The sequence below is a fragment of the Sitodiplosis mosellana genome, unplaced genomic scaffold (genome assembly GCF_009176505.1).
Source record: "Sitodiplosis mosellana isolate CC-2019 unplaced genomic scaffold, AAFC_SMos_1.0 Smas_scaffold_6167, whole genome shotgun sequence".
Lineage (NCBI taxonomy): Eukaryota > Metazoa > Arthropoda > Insecta > Diptera > Cecidomyiidae > Sitodiplosis > Sitodiplosis mosellana.
The window spans coordinates 960,097-975,479 of record NW_022601408.1 but is presented as its reverse complement, the minus strand read 5'-3'; the positions used below and the strand labels follow the sequence as shown (position 1 = coordinate 975,479).

The window sequence follows — 15,383 nt, the reverse complement described above, 5'->3', positions numbered from 1 at the left end:
ATGTTAATTTTATTGTTTGTTTTGTTACATTTATTTCGATTTGTTGTCAATTTTGTTGAATTTTTTTGTCAATTTTATTGCCGTTTTGTCATTTTTATTGGCGATTTGTAAATTTTAAAGGAGGTTTTGTTTAATCTATCTTCACTCTTCGTATCGAGTTCAAGCGCTGAAGTGCATCAAGTTTTTCAGCACTTGCACCATTTATGAGAAGGAGCTTTAAAAAAAAGAAGGGAAATGTGGTTTTAAAACGGTTATGTTATTAGCTTTATACTAAGAAAAAGAAGAAGCAGAGACTGCACATTTGCTGCTGAGTTGACCTGAGCTGAGCTGAATTTGCCTGAGGCGTTGTTTCAACGCATTCACAGTACAAAATTCATATTCCCATTTAGACATAGGGGTATTGCAACTACCATAAAATATATATATTTCATCAAGTTTATCAAGCTCTTTCCAAGTTTATTCATAGTGTTGAACTTTTGTTCAAGCTCTACCATCGAAATGCACAGTAAAATAATTTACGGGCACGACGTAAGATGGCGTTTTTTCTGGTCAAAAAAGTTGCAATATCCCTTTGCATCTAGATTTACTAAGTCAGATTTGATGCTGATCTGGATAGGAATATGAATTTTGTACTGTGAATGCGTTAAAATAACGCTTCAGGCGCCTGAGTTAGCAAATTCAGCTCAGATTAGGCCTACTCAGCAGCCAATATGCAGTCTCTGGAAAAAAGATTGTGTGTGATCGAAATTTGTTCATCATGATAGCATCAGAAGTAAGCAATATGTGTTTCAGAAAGCAGAAGACTAGGGGGATTTTTCACACAAAAAGTTTGAGCAAATGTGCAAAAATTTCTATTATTTCTTCTTTTCGATTGAAATTGTATGAAAATGTACTGAAATGACGAGATCCACCAAAACCCACTTCCAGAACAATTTCATTGAAGCTGATTGAAGCATAATTCAAAAGTTCAGTGTAAAGGTACATTTATTTACACGAATCGACAAAAATTGATCGAATCGGACCGAATTGAAGGAATTTTTCAAAATTTATAAGAATTCATTCATTTTTTTTCTCGTGAGAAATCCCCCTAGGAAGATCTGTTTTAATGGATGCACTGAAACTATAATTTAGCGATTCTGAACCAAGCAACACAAAATTATGGGTCTCTATTCAAAATAATAATTCAAAATCATGTGGAAATTCCTGCTCAAAACAAACAGTTTAAAATAACCATACATTTATTTCTTCAGAGTATTAATGAGTGAACAATTAAATTCAAGCATACAGAGAATGAATACACCTAATAAGTTTGTAGAATAAAACTATATGAAAAAGTGGAAACTTTGGAGAAAAATAGTCGGGACTAGCACTTTTATCCATATCAATACGATGACCACTCTATTGATGAAGACTAATAAGTTGCGGAATCAACACGAAAAATTACCAGATGTCAAACGCTGTGGTTGGTGACGCATAAATAAACAATAAACTGTAAATTGTGCGACATGCAGTGTGACATTAACAAAAGTCAAACTTGTGCAAAAATCTCTTTGTTATGCGCTTCCTTTCAGAATTTTTTATGTTTGCTTGTTGAAGCTTATTGGATATATTTTTTGACATTGGCTTCGGTAATTTCGCCAATATCGAATACATAGTTAGTTAGGCAGAGAAATAATAACTGTTAATTAAACGCAAATTATTAATTACTCCATCGGATAAGAATTCAATATGTGGTTAGTAGCTTTTTATCATAGAAAACCTATCACAAAATTAACATGTTTTCCGGAAAGCGAAACAATTACATGATGATACATATTTTCTAGTTAATTATAATTCAGACTGACTTTCGTACGCATTTTATTTTAATTTCTCTTTTTGTCAAATGTTGGTTCAAAACTAATCAAGAAAGAGGCGAATAAAATTCACGCCAACTAATAAGAAAATAAATCCCTCAAAAATAATTTGTTGCTTCGCAAATCAAATCTTAAATTAAATCAATGAAATGTTGCAGTATATGCCAGTTTCGATCAAATTTTGCCAGCCAAATTGATATGCATGAAATGTCAATTTGTTTGGTTTATGTTTTAGCAATGTTAGTTGCAATGTTTCCTCAATAAATGCAGTTAGAAATTTACCGTAGCTATCATTTCCGTTGTAAACATTCAAGTAGCCAGTTGTCGTTGTCGTGATATTTGATGGCGTAAGGTAATTTTCTAATTTCGATGTAATGGTCGGCCGAGCATTTGCGTCTGGATACGGGGTGACTGTACTGCTACTTACAAATTGTATACTATTTGTCCCCATTTGCAGAATCAGCAGTGTTGCAAATGTAGTCAAAACAAAATCCGATATGAGCAAATTGGTCATCAGAGCTGCTGACATTTTCGTCAAATTCACGTATATCGTTTCCTTTTTCAAATCGAATTAAATACCAAATATATGGTAGAAAATGAGAATCGTTCCGCTGATGGAAACGTTTGTCATTCGTTAAATATGCGTTTATCTAACGATTTTTAGTCTCCAACACATTTTGGACACTAATTTTTATGCTTTCATTTCTACAAATATTATGAATGGAAGCCGATTTGTTGTTTTTTTTTCCTTTCTTTCTCTTTGTTCTGTTTTTGAGCTTCTCTTTTTATCTTTAAAACACTGAAACACCCATTATAACTTGTACACTTTTGCTTTCAATTTAATTTCCAATCATTTTGTATCCGGTTTTTTTTTTGGCCAATTGAAAACTTCTAACCTACTAAAATTGTAATTATGCGACGTAATTAATAAACGCAAATGAATTGAAAAATCAAACAGGAATTTTTGTTTAGCAAAGAACAAAAATGGACAATCAAATGTGAATGAGTCGATTGTGAAATGTATGTGTGCCTCTGTTGCAATGCTATCAACATTTAGTTCTGGAATTGATTCGGTTTTGTTCAAACTGTATTCAGTATATGTTTTGATAAATGTCATAATAAACGCGAGATTATTATTTGTGACTCAAATTTTTTTTTGAAGCGATTACAAAGCGCATTTGAGTCAACTGTGATAAAAAATAACATGCAAACGATAAATGCCTTTTATTTATTTTCACTTCCTCTTCATCAGGGCATTGTTGCTATCTGTCTTTATTTCCATTGTCATAATGTGGAACGTAATATTAGCTTTGCGCTGGATATTTGTAAATATGCAATGAGATTTCGATAAAACCTTATCATATTCGGTTTCTCTCTTTTTCGCACTCTCTCGCTTCAATAATGAATCGGAAAACATCAATCAAGGGTCTAGTTTCATGACAAGTTTGGGAAAATTACGAACAATGCTTTTTCTGAATAACATCAGGCAATAAATATCGATTTGAATTGGGCGTGGGATGGTCCATAGCAAACACTAACATTTGTATCTGTTGAGTTTGCTTCAAATTACATTTGCAATCAACAGAATGGGATGCTGGTTTTTAATATTATGGAGACCATGCAATTCTTGTTATATGAAAAAAAACCATGTATCTATCGCATATAATTTTGAATGAATTTTAAAGCTATTTTTATTGTGTGAATCATAGACATGTTTTTCGATTGAGTTTCAAAATTGGATGTCAATGTATATATATGCATCCACTCATGAGCAAACATTATTTTATCTGCGATCATTTCGGACTGTTGTCTGTATGTTTGTGTGGTAAGTTCGCAGTCGTATTCGAACGTCGATTCGGTGTTTCAATTACCACAAATGCACACAGCGCACATGTATCGATTTTTTTGTGTAATTGTCGTGAATGTACCGTTGTCCAGCACCAAGCTTTGTCCGTTGGTTGGAACAAACAGATGACAAAAATTCATTCGGCAAAATTTCAAACTAAGCTATGCAATACAATGTTATTTTCGAATTTTCTACTCGATCTATAATAAAACGCCGGATGGCATAGATGATGTGGAGTGTCGATGTATGTGTATGAGTTTGTATACAATGGACCGAATGCATTGGCTTGCGGAATGAATAGCTTGAACCGATGAAATGGCATTGTGGTTGTAGTGGTTTGGTGTGCTGAATGAGTATGCGTGTGTTTTCTGTGTATATTTCAATTTGTATACCTACAAATACATTGAATTGAGTATGTCTAACATGGCGCTGTTGTAAGTTCGTCCATTTCAATGCAAAACTTTATTTTGTTTTCTTTCTATGCTCAGAATTGTACACTATATGCCATACTGTAAATACAGTAATAATAATATGCACCCGTGAATGAAACGCCGTAATCCTTTGGGAAAAATAATGAGCTCAGAAAGTGTCTACGCACGATTTTCATTTCGGATAATTTTTTTTTGTTTTCCGTGTTTTGGCTTCCCTTTTGTTTTGGTTTGGTTTTTGTCACACACAAAGCTATTTCAGTATTTTCATTTGCACACAATATACTTCTTTGTTTGAAATTATTGCATGGCTTTTACTCTGGCTTTTATAGTACTACCGTGACTATACGCATATTTATTTCAACTATCTTTCCAATTTTTCAATTTATTCGACTCTAAAAACGGATTTTTGCGATATGCATTTTCACTTTTTCATTTGTTGTTTGCTATTCACGCAAAATAATTATCCGTAGTCAGCATCCAACCAATTCCATGAAATTGCCTGAAGTTTTAATATGTTGCACTTATTTATTGGTTTTACTATGTCCCAGCCCGATAACTCAACCAAACCAATAACTCAACGAACTTTTTGGGAGACACGACAGATCAACGGTTTATCTGAGGCGCGGCACTGCGATTGCATTGCATCGTTTATTATAAATTCATCGAAACCAAAATTATCTTCATGCAACTGAAGTGTCAAACATTTGCTAGACCAATCCAATTCAATTTGCAAATTCCTGGAACCAATGAGTAATCATTGGAATCGAAAACTTTGATATTAAAACTGTAACACATTTATTACAACTTTTCACTTTTTTTCCAACGATGCGACACACACACACGATTGAGATAAACCGAAAAGTGAATTCAATTTTGATGCTCTTATTTGCATCAACTTACTGCATTACTGTTTCACTGTGTTTTTATTCATTATTTGATGTGTTTTTTTTTTTTTTTGATGTGGTTCTCTTTTGTTCACTACAACTACCGATGAAGATTTTGTTTGTACTGCACAGACAGATAGTGAAAACAACAATGCGTATGAGAGAGAAACGAATATATGAGATACCCAAAGAAATGATGAGCTAAAACAAAGTAGATGCACTGTCAACAGTCAGCGCGTGCGGTAAAAAAAATCATCATTCAAATGATACCGCATATATGTGTATACAAATATACTACACAGAAGTATCACACAACTACATACTGAGCACTCACACACCCAATCGACCGTCGAGGTAGCGTAGCTGCGACCAAAATATGAAATAAGTATATACACTCTGTGCGTACCGTAATATCGACAGAAAGAGACAAACGTCTGTTTCCGTTTTTTGGGTTACCACACATACATCGATAGAAATCGGACCCACGAATAGAATTCTTGTTCTATTTCCATCAAAGAATCATCAATTTCACCGATTCAAATAAATTATGTGAGAATAAAAAAAAAAATGCAAATAATAGATTCATGTTTAAATGAACGAAACTCAGGCAAAAGATTTTTATTCAAGTATGAAAAGAATGTTATTGAATTGCATTCAATCGCTAAAGCAAACAACCAGCCAACGACATCTATAGCATCAAAAGAAAATTAAAACGCTTCCTCAAAGCTCTGAAGACTTGATAATATCAACTTGAAGGTAGAGTTAGACTTGAAGGTTGTTCCATCTATCGAAATGTTCACATACTTATATGGCAGAAGAACCATTGCGGAAAGCCTATAATACTATTTCTACTTGGATGTCGAATCTAACTAGTAAGCCAATTAATTGCATTTTCATTTATGTCAGGTTGCAGGATATCTGCAGACGAATTGAATCGAAAATAGCTACGAAGATGGTAACCTTATCAAGTCAATAAAAATAAGCCGAGATGGAGACAACATTGTGAATATTATATAATATTTGGCAATTAAACAGAATTCACAGTGCAAAGTTTTGACTTAATTTCCAAACTTCAATTCATGAGACATTAGAAAATGGATTGGCCTTAACTCTGTCACGCACTGTAATTTGATTTGTCGTATAATTTGATTGGTTTTCTCTTCAAACTATAATTACTCTTTGAATTGGCCAACAATTTGAATAAACGAAAGTACCTTAGAATGATTGCTGGTGCATATTAACTTTTCTTTAAAATGTATTGAATTTATTCATTTCAAAAAGATCGTGTATTGGATTCATCTAGATGAGCAATTGAAAGGAAGATATCGAATTAATTCTATTATATTTCTTTCAACATCACGTACTTGAATATAGCCACGTGGATGAAAATATTTTGGTAAAATAAACAACTTGAAAGTATTTTTAGCTCATGCCAACGGAGTGTCGGACTAACAAAATAAAATGTGGAATAATGGTGATATTTTTCCATTTGCATTTTAGAACTTTTGTTTGCATACATAAAATTTAATATCAAGAGTACGCTCTTTGAACATTCTGCTCCACATCGGCAGTTTAATAGATTAATACATAAAAAGAAATATTTTTGCTTCAGAATGAAGGTGCATATGTTAAAAAGCATGCAATTAATTGAAGTTTGATGAAACTCGAAGTGGAATGTGTCATTGATTATTTTAAAACTAGCATTTGATAGTGTAATCATTTACAGTGGGACAAAACAGATTGAAGAAAACAACTAAGGCAACACAATAAAGAAGTAAATTGCAATGTATCCCACTGTTTCTGCATTATTTCGATTTAACTTTGTCCATCGAATGGGAATATTGAGTCAATTGGTTTCAACGAATGGTAGCTGAAGCAATAAACTTTTCATTTTATTCCGCCATTGTGGACACTAGTACTGATAACAAATTATAGATTATGACATTGTCAGTAAAGTCTGTTTATCGTTGATTATTGCATTTCGTTTTTTTTTTTTATCTCTTTTAATCGAATTTTGTATTAGAATAGATAGACGCGTTATGTTAACTCTACATGGAGATGTTGAAGAGATTCAGGTGAATAAAGTTGGTGTCTTTTGTAGAGAGTGCTTGGGCTAAGTCGAATGGTAGACTTATGAAAATAACAAAGCCGATTAAAAATTATAGCCCACAGAAATTCGTAGCCATATCGAATATATTCGGTTTCATTAATTTGATACTTTCGCTTCTTCTGGTAAACTTTTCAAATTTCCTCTGTATAATGTTTGTAAAATGACGCATTTCTAATTCTAAAGTAATTTGAGGTGAAAATTCGATCAGCTTCTTCTTTTAAACACTGTACATGCAATTTTTTTGGAGGGAAAAAATTACCACATTATTCGTGGTACGACTCGTCGCTTCAAACATTAAAATGCACGAATCCCCAATAATCTTTGACACTTGCGAAATATTTGGTTTTCAATTTTCTGCTTTGAAATCAAAATTTATTCATGCCAAGAAATTGTTATGGAAGTGAAAAGAAAATTGGCTTTCGTTGCAAAGTAGAGCTTAGAATAAAGATAGAATGACAACCAGTTGGGTCATTGCAACAATTGTGAAATAAATGCGTTATATTTACTCATTGACGAAGGAAACAAATATAAAAAAAATATGGATTTACCGACAAAAAGGCCAACTTTCAAATTCTGTTATTGATAATCCGATTTTTTTCAACTTCTTTCTCTGTGCGTATGTGTGTATGCGTCTAGCTGTCTATGCCACTCTTACTCCATTTTTTGTTTTTGTCAGCACAGCACAACCCAAATTCAATTTTTACCTTTTCACTCACATAATTATGTAAATTTTAATTTGGCTTTGTTGTAAAATTCCTCTCCCTCCCACCAAATGATTTTATCGCAATGAAGCACGAGGGAAAAATTTGTCGACTTTGCTCTTTCCGGGGCCCCCCCCCCGAATGTATATGATACTATCGCCCGTCTTGTGGCGCAATTCTACTACATAGTGCCACACTTCACCGTAGGACGTACTCATCTTATCACAATGCCGTGGGTAAAGAGGCATGAGGTGCGCAAAATGCTGCCGAATAAAAAAACAAAAACCAATGTGCAAAAAGCCTTCAATGAAAACGTAAGCGAACATGGACCGCTCAATGCGGAGCAGCAGAAGGCAATGAATAAACGTGAAGAAAGCGCCAATAAATGAGGTACTGGACGCAAAAGTTTTGCTTTTGTTTTCTTGTCTGTCCCTGACTTTACTTTTTAATGGTTTTTCGTTGTTCGTTTCGTTAAATTTTATTCTATAGTCTACCCCGTGCGCTCGTTCTTTGAAATGTTTCTTGCATTCGTTGCGGTTTTCAGCTTTGTGTTTGTACTTGGTTTTATTACTACTTGTCATCGATTTCTTGTCCTTTTCTCTGAACATTCAGTTTCAATATTACTCTCTATTGCTCACTGTTACGCTTTCGTTTCATACGCGAGCGCACAAGATATTCTAGGTGATGAAATTTTTTTTACTGTTTGTGATTCAAGCATCGACTATCTCAAGAAATAATTTTATGATTTCTCATTCGCATTAAGGTGCTGAGCAACAAGCAATTTATTCCATACAATCTTGTATTTGTAGACGCACAACTCGATGTGCTCCTGTTTCGATAAATGGGGGATTTTAATAGAAAAGGTAACAGTGCCTTGAAAACTTCGCAAATATTTAAAATTTATGTAGGCGATGGATTTATAAGCACGGGAAGTGGTAGATGGAGGTGGAACTTGGATAACATCAATCGCATTTGAAAGACGAAATTTTTACAAAAAATAGAGTGAAGCTATTTCTAATACTGTAGTTGACCTATTGAAAGCATTGATCTCAATGAATGTCTGTTCAAAAACAGCTAACAAATAAATTTCGGAAAAGAATGTATGATATATTTTTGTGAGTTCAAGACAAGGGGTAAAATATTGGGAAATTCATTACCTCTGAATAAATGCGTATTTTCTGCAGTACCATACGTTGATATATGGATTTACATGAAATATCGTATTAATCTGTCAACAAAAATAACTCGTTCAACGCCAGACTGGGCCATTTGTACCGATACAAATGACTGATACTACTTAAATAACTATAATCGTTTTCAATAACAACAAAAACAATTCAGAGGTATGTCAATAGTTTTCCGGAATTTCATCAGTAGCTCGCCCCTTAGTTCAAGAAAGTTCAGTTAAAAGAATACAACTTTTACAGCAATACAGTGATTAATCTAAAACCTGATGGTTAACAACCAAACAGAAAATTGGACTGGATTCAAACAAATTTGAATTTTATAATCTGGGCTTCTTTAACCTTTTCTCACGTGCTGGTTGTAAAGTAACCAGATGTTTAAGAGGCCATAAAAATAAAATTGAATTGTGTCAGCTTTTATTTGGTATTTCATTCGTTACATTTTGCTAACAATGTCGAAGTTTATTTCTGTTTACCTAAACAAGAGTTTCACCCCAAATTTTCACATTGTTCTTTCCCACACTTTCTGTGTTTTTTTACATTCGCGTTCTTTTTTTAGGGTTTTTGGTTGAATTTGTCATTTTTTTGCCATCACCGATGTTTTCGAAACACATGCTTTTTCCCGAAAAACTACATGGAGAAAACATTACCTCTAAATGTCATCGCAAACCGGGATAAACTATAGAGTCGGGTGGGGTAAATCGCCGCACTTTTTTTCTTGGTTTAATATTTCCATTAAAATTGAAAAAAAATTCAGGAAATTTTGGTTTCATTATTTAGCTTGAGTCAATACCTAACTTTTATAGAAGAAATTTTTTTGATATGATCTCTTTTGGGGTCCGGTATTGCCCTTCGGGCACTACCGTGATTTGTGGGGTAAATCGCCGCAGCCGTATTTTCAGTGCGTTTTATAAGTTCATCTTTGAGAAATTTTTTATTCTATGATTAAATTATCTTTAGACATTCGAATATAAACAATTTCAACCATCGGTTGACTGATTTGAACGTTTCATGACTCTCAAAAAATAAAAGAAAACTGGTACCCAAAAATGATGAAACATACCCATTAAATGTTAACAATTTTGAACGTATATCAGTCAAAATAGGGTATTTTTGAGATCTGAAACTTTCTGTCGATAGGAATAGTTCCCATTTACATTGTTCCATTCACAGATATGAGTTATAAGCAGTTTTGAGTGGTTTATTTATCGGCTTGTTCAAACAAAAATACCATTTCTAGGGTTATCAGTCTGAGGCTCATGTTGCAGCATTGGAATATCAAAATCAATCCGAGGCTTTGCCTCAACATGCCAAAACTTCTGCCGTTTTCGGATCTTAATTATCTTGACAATTGTTTAAGTTATACCGCGCACAAGAAATGCGAACGCAGACTCGGATGACGCCATAAGCATATCACAGTTTTGGACATAACTCCGTCAAAAAATAATATTTTTGAGATCTGAAAATTTTGATTGACCGGTATAAAGTCCATCTACATTGCTACATTCACAGATATGTGTTTAGAGTGACCAATTAGCGGTAAAACGCAAAAATGAGGTGCGGCGATTTACCCCATATGTTTGTGCGGCGATTTACCCCACCCTCACTATTTCTGTTTGAAGCTCGATTTAACCACAAATATTAAAAAATTCCAAAACAAATTTATATCCATAAGAAAGAGCTGGTGATAAGCTACAAAATACATCAACCCGTTTTAAAAAAATATTAAATTTTAATGGTCAAAGCTGAAATTCTGTGGATCCGAAAAATGAACTCAGCACTAGTGCAAAACATGTTTGTGCCTGTACAGAGCCTGTACTCAAATGAAAAATATCGAATTATATATCCAAATATCGGGAATTAATTGCTCTTCAAAATGACACTGGAACTTTTTGTATATGTATTGCCGTTTTCGAGAAAAGGCCGGTGCGGCGATTTACCCCACCCGGCGAATTACCCCACCCTACCCTATATCTAACAGTGCTGAGTAGATGATCAGATTTGCGATTAATTCTATCGCATTTGTATATGTCAACCATTACATGTATTGTTTATCCCGGTTTGCGATAGGGTTTAACGAAATGTCATAAATCCAGGGGAAAATATCAATTGGTCGTACGCTATTATCTATGTTATTGGTTTTCATCGCTATTCATTGGTATATCGGTGTGAAATAAATTGAATATTCGTGTCAATCGTGTACATTTAATGTGAATTCAACATAAAAATATAGAACAATAGAGACCGATGTAGCCGATATCCGCCAATATGCAGATAAACGCTTATTTTTGAAGAATAAACATACAGCAGCGAATTCGTTTAAATCCACGTTTAAGTGCCACGTACTTTTAGTTAACGTGCTGTTCCTAACTTAAATTGTGTTTAGTTCATGACACTTGATAAAGTTTGCGTGTAGTACTGGTCGCTAGCTTTAAATGTTCTTTAGAATTGATGCTGATATCATCAACAACAAATAATTGACACTAGAAATGACATGATAAGTCTACTGATAAATAAGTACTTAAGTACGCGGTACATGAGCAATAGCTTAAGTGCGCGTCACCTTGTCTTGTCATTACAATAAGCCAAAATACGTTTAAATAAATTTTCTCTAAAACTCGATATAATCGAGTCGATAATCTTATCAAAGGCCCTGTTTCCATGCATACCTACCTACGCATAGTCTTTCCAAGAATAAAAACAAGAGCTATGTACGAAATTTACTGTACGTACAAATATCATCAACCTTGCATTATTATAAAGACTAAGGTACACACCCATAAAGAATGCCAGTTTTTGCCTTGGTTTTTGCACAGTGCGCAAATTATTGGTAAGCAAAGACTTTGAACAGAAGCTATGTATCGGTGAATTGGTGTGCAATTACACAGAGCTCTAGCTATCTTACGGGTAATCATTACAGTTTATTTTGTGATCTCGTATGGTGGGAAAAATAAATGCAATCCACACAAATATAGATGTAGACGCGTCACGCAAATAAAAAGAAACAAAAGACGTTTCAAAAGGAAAGGGCAAACTTTTGTGCATTGAATTTTCAGTTTTCACAGCTGGGTAAAACGTAAGCATATTTTCGACGTTGGCACATTTCAAGCAAATGTAACATCTTTCTTCGAGTATGTTCAGTTCACCTTTTTGCACACGAATGCATTAATATCATCGACAGATACGGATTGATACTGTGAACAATTTTGCCTGTGTATTTGTTCTATATACTTCTTGTTTCGTTCATCACCACGAATGGGCGAATCTTTCTTTTGATCATTTTTTCCTCTCTTTTTTTATTTGGGAAATGAGTGATGTGAGTTTTTTATTTGTGTTTGTACTCATACTTACGTGCATTGCACGCAAAACAAGCGTTCAAAGACGTCAAATTCGAAACATGGATGAAGACGTAAGAGAAAGAATTTTTTTGAATTTCCCAACTCAGCAAAGCATAACTAGAAAGTAAATTTTATTTGATCCATTTGGAATGGTTGCTGTGAATGATTTTCTCATTGTCCAATTGTCCATACTCAAATTGAATTGGTTCTAATGAAAAATTCCTTCAAACATTTGAAAAAAATCGCAACTAGAATAGGAACGCGAATTTCGACGTAGTTATGTCAAACACTTTATCAGAATTAAAGACAATTCAAATTTTTTTTTTTCGATTTTTAGTTGTTGTGAAATTTTCCGTTGGCAGGTTTATATGATAGCATCTGAGTATTAACATCTATTTAAAGAGATGCAAAGAGTTTGAAACCTGCTATAGCAAAGAATCGTGCTTTTTGACAGATGTACTAAATTGAATGTTTTCTGTGTCGTCATCTGTTGTCGGTGATACTAATATCTTGTCGTACGGGTCAGATGAAGATTTCATTTATTGTTTATCCAATTTTATACAAAATCACTTTTTCATTCATAAACCAATTTAGAAAAGAAAATCACCGTTTTTCCGACTATTGGCATGCAAAATGCACAAAACATAAGAGTGAAAAAATTGTCATCATCAAGTTTAAAACACAGCACGACCAATTTCAAGTGTTGCAACTTTGTTTTAAAAAAAGCCGAAAATTATCTGAAAAAAAAACCCTAGTACACAATAATGAATGGCAAATCATTCTTTTGTCTCTTTGTAGACATCAAATCTCACATTTTCAATTGAAAGTGAATTTTTTTTCCATACAACTCATAATCGTAATACACAATCACGTGTTTAGTACATTTCATCGATCAATACCGACACTGAACGCGACCTTTCAACGTCGGTTGAGTGAGAGAACGGAGCGTTAAGTTTGACAAAAACCATTACCAAGATATTAGTATCACCGACGACAGATAACGACACAGAAAACATTCAATTTAGTACATCTGTCAAAAAGCATGAAAAGGTTTCAGGTTCTTTGCATTAGGAGCTGAAATTATGGCGATCTTTTATGACAAATGTGTAAAGCTAATTGAATCTATTTTTTTACTTTGTATTCTAATAACTTTTTATATTTTAACGTGCAGTGATTGCATGGAAATAGAAATGAATATCGCCTAATGTTACCATGTGTACTGATTTTATCAGTACTATACTGATTTTTGGCCAATTTTTTTGTTCGATACTGATTTTTACCGAAAACTGATATTTTTAACCTTCGTACTGATTTTATACTGATTTTTGAAATTTTGAAATTTTGCAAAGAAATACTTGACTTTGGCAGAAAAATTCATGTTTCTGTTGAAGAAAATTGTCAAAAAAATCTCAGAAAAGCACGAATCGCAATTATCCCGAGACACGTCATATAAAACATAAGAAAATTGAAAGAGAACTTTTACAATTTATCTTACGTGTTTTCGGAAAATTTTGTTTTTTCTTTGCTTTCATGCTTTTCTTTGAGCTCGTTATATTCCTGAGAATTTGGTCAAACAGCAATAAACAACAGGATCAAGTTCACTTCATCCTTAAAATGAGTAAATAAGAAAGCGTGAAATTTCGTAGTCAAGAATCCGTATATTACCAACCATATATTACTTTTCCGTACACACCGTGTCAATAGGAATTGGTCCCGAAAACTTTTTTCCCGGAAAGATTTCTATGCCATTTTTCTGCTTCGTAAGAGCAAAAACATCGCCTCTTTTTCGCTTATAAACTTCAATTCGTTTTGATATACGAATGCGTAGATTCATATCGCTATTTTGTACTTTTGTACTGTAGGGCCTACAGTGTAGGCAACATTACTTTCCATTCAGTGCTTCGCGTTTGCACTAAGATGAACTCAATGATTGAGTCTCAATCATACAAATATTGCCATATGCTTTGCTACTTTTGCCAATGTCAGTTGACGGGTGGTTTCAATGAGTTATATGCTCGTATACCGTTAATTTTGAAGAATTGTATTCTTGGTGCAGTGCTTTTGAATATGAACGCTATCATAGAAATTCTTGAAGTGCACATTTATCTGGAGTAGTTATGCTACACATAGTGCGCAGATCCAAGGGCCATATACAGAAATTTTTCGAAACGTTTTGATTTTCTGTGTTGGATTGACTCGGACTGCTTGGTTTAATATGAATGCATTCGTCGTGATATAGTACATTTGACTAATAGTCGCATTGTGCTATGTAGTAATCTTTGTGTGTACGCTGCATATTTCTTGGGCTCACAAAATGCTGCGCATCAAGCAGGCTTCATTAAATGTCACGAAAAATCCTTGAAATTCAGATCCTTCGGTTTATTAGCGAGAAATTTCAAGATATCGAATTTATCGCTTTGTAGTAGCTACTACACAAAGGAACGGCCATATGTCATTCAGAAAGTTTTTAAACCTGATAACAATTTTCACTTCCGCTTCAGCACACAATCGCTGTTTCGTACTTTTCCATTTTTTTTTCTTATTCCATAGCCCCTTTATTCTGTGGAGCTCCCCTCCCCTTCATCCGTCAAGTGTAGTAATGATTTCCAGTTTGATTGTCTCCAATGGCATTGTAGGGTTCACCAAATGCAATGCAACAGTCAGACGCGCACACGATACGATTCGGTACGATGCTTTGCAAATGGTTTCTACTTACCCAAACCATGTTGAAGATTTGTTATTTTGTGGTTACGTTTCCACAGTGAAATGGTTAGTTCCCTGTTAAATTTATTCTTTTATTCTTTTCACTTCACTCCGTACCAACACAACTCGAAAAATGACTAACACAAAATAAATATTAGTGCCATTTATTTTGGTCGGGTTTGTGGTTTATGGCGTCGTCTGGTTTTGAATGGCGTATATGTGTGAGTGTGTGTATGTGCCAGAAACATATGTGCTTACGCTTAGATTGACCAAGCTTTGTTCTCGTGATGAATGATTTTTCCTGTTAAACTTTCACCGATCTTGCATTGCTCA

General features: G+C 34.0%; 1 protein-coding gene across 17 annotated transcripts in view; it reads right to left on the bottom strand.

Annotated features, from left to right (window-relative positions):
- Positions 1-15,383, bottom strand: part of LOC129575430 (tyrosine-protein phosphatase 99A) — a 174,496-nt gene that overhangs the window by 19,962 nt on the left and 139,151 nt on the right. Inside the window, exons 1-3 of one of the 17 annotated variants that reach the window (XM_055459055.1) lie at positions 4,298-4,965; positions 4,096-4,208; positions 2,136-2,752 (exon numbers count right to left, since the gene is read on the bottom strand). The exons of 1 other annotated variant lie outside the window; for it this stretch is intronic. In XM_055459055.1, the coding sequence (XP_055315030.1) occupies positions 2,136-2,382 (247 nt within the window). In that variant the 5' untranslated portion in view covers positions 2,383-2,752; positions 4,096-4,208; positions 4,298-4,965. Of the gene's footprint in view, positions 1-2,135; positions 3,169-4,091; positions 5,311-15,383 lie in introns of those variants that run through there. 15 more of the 17 variants (XM_055459056.1, XM_055459061.1, XM_055459057.1 and 12 more) reach the window with 15 other exon arrangements.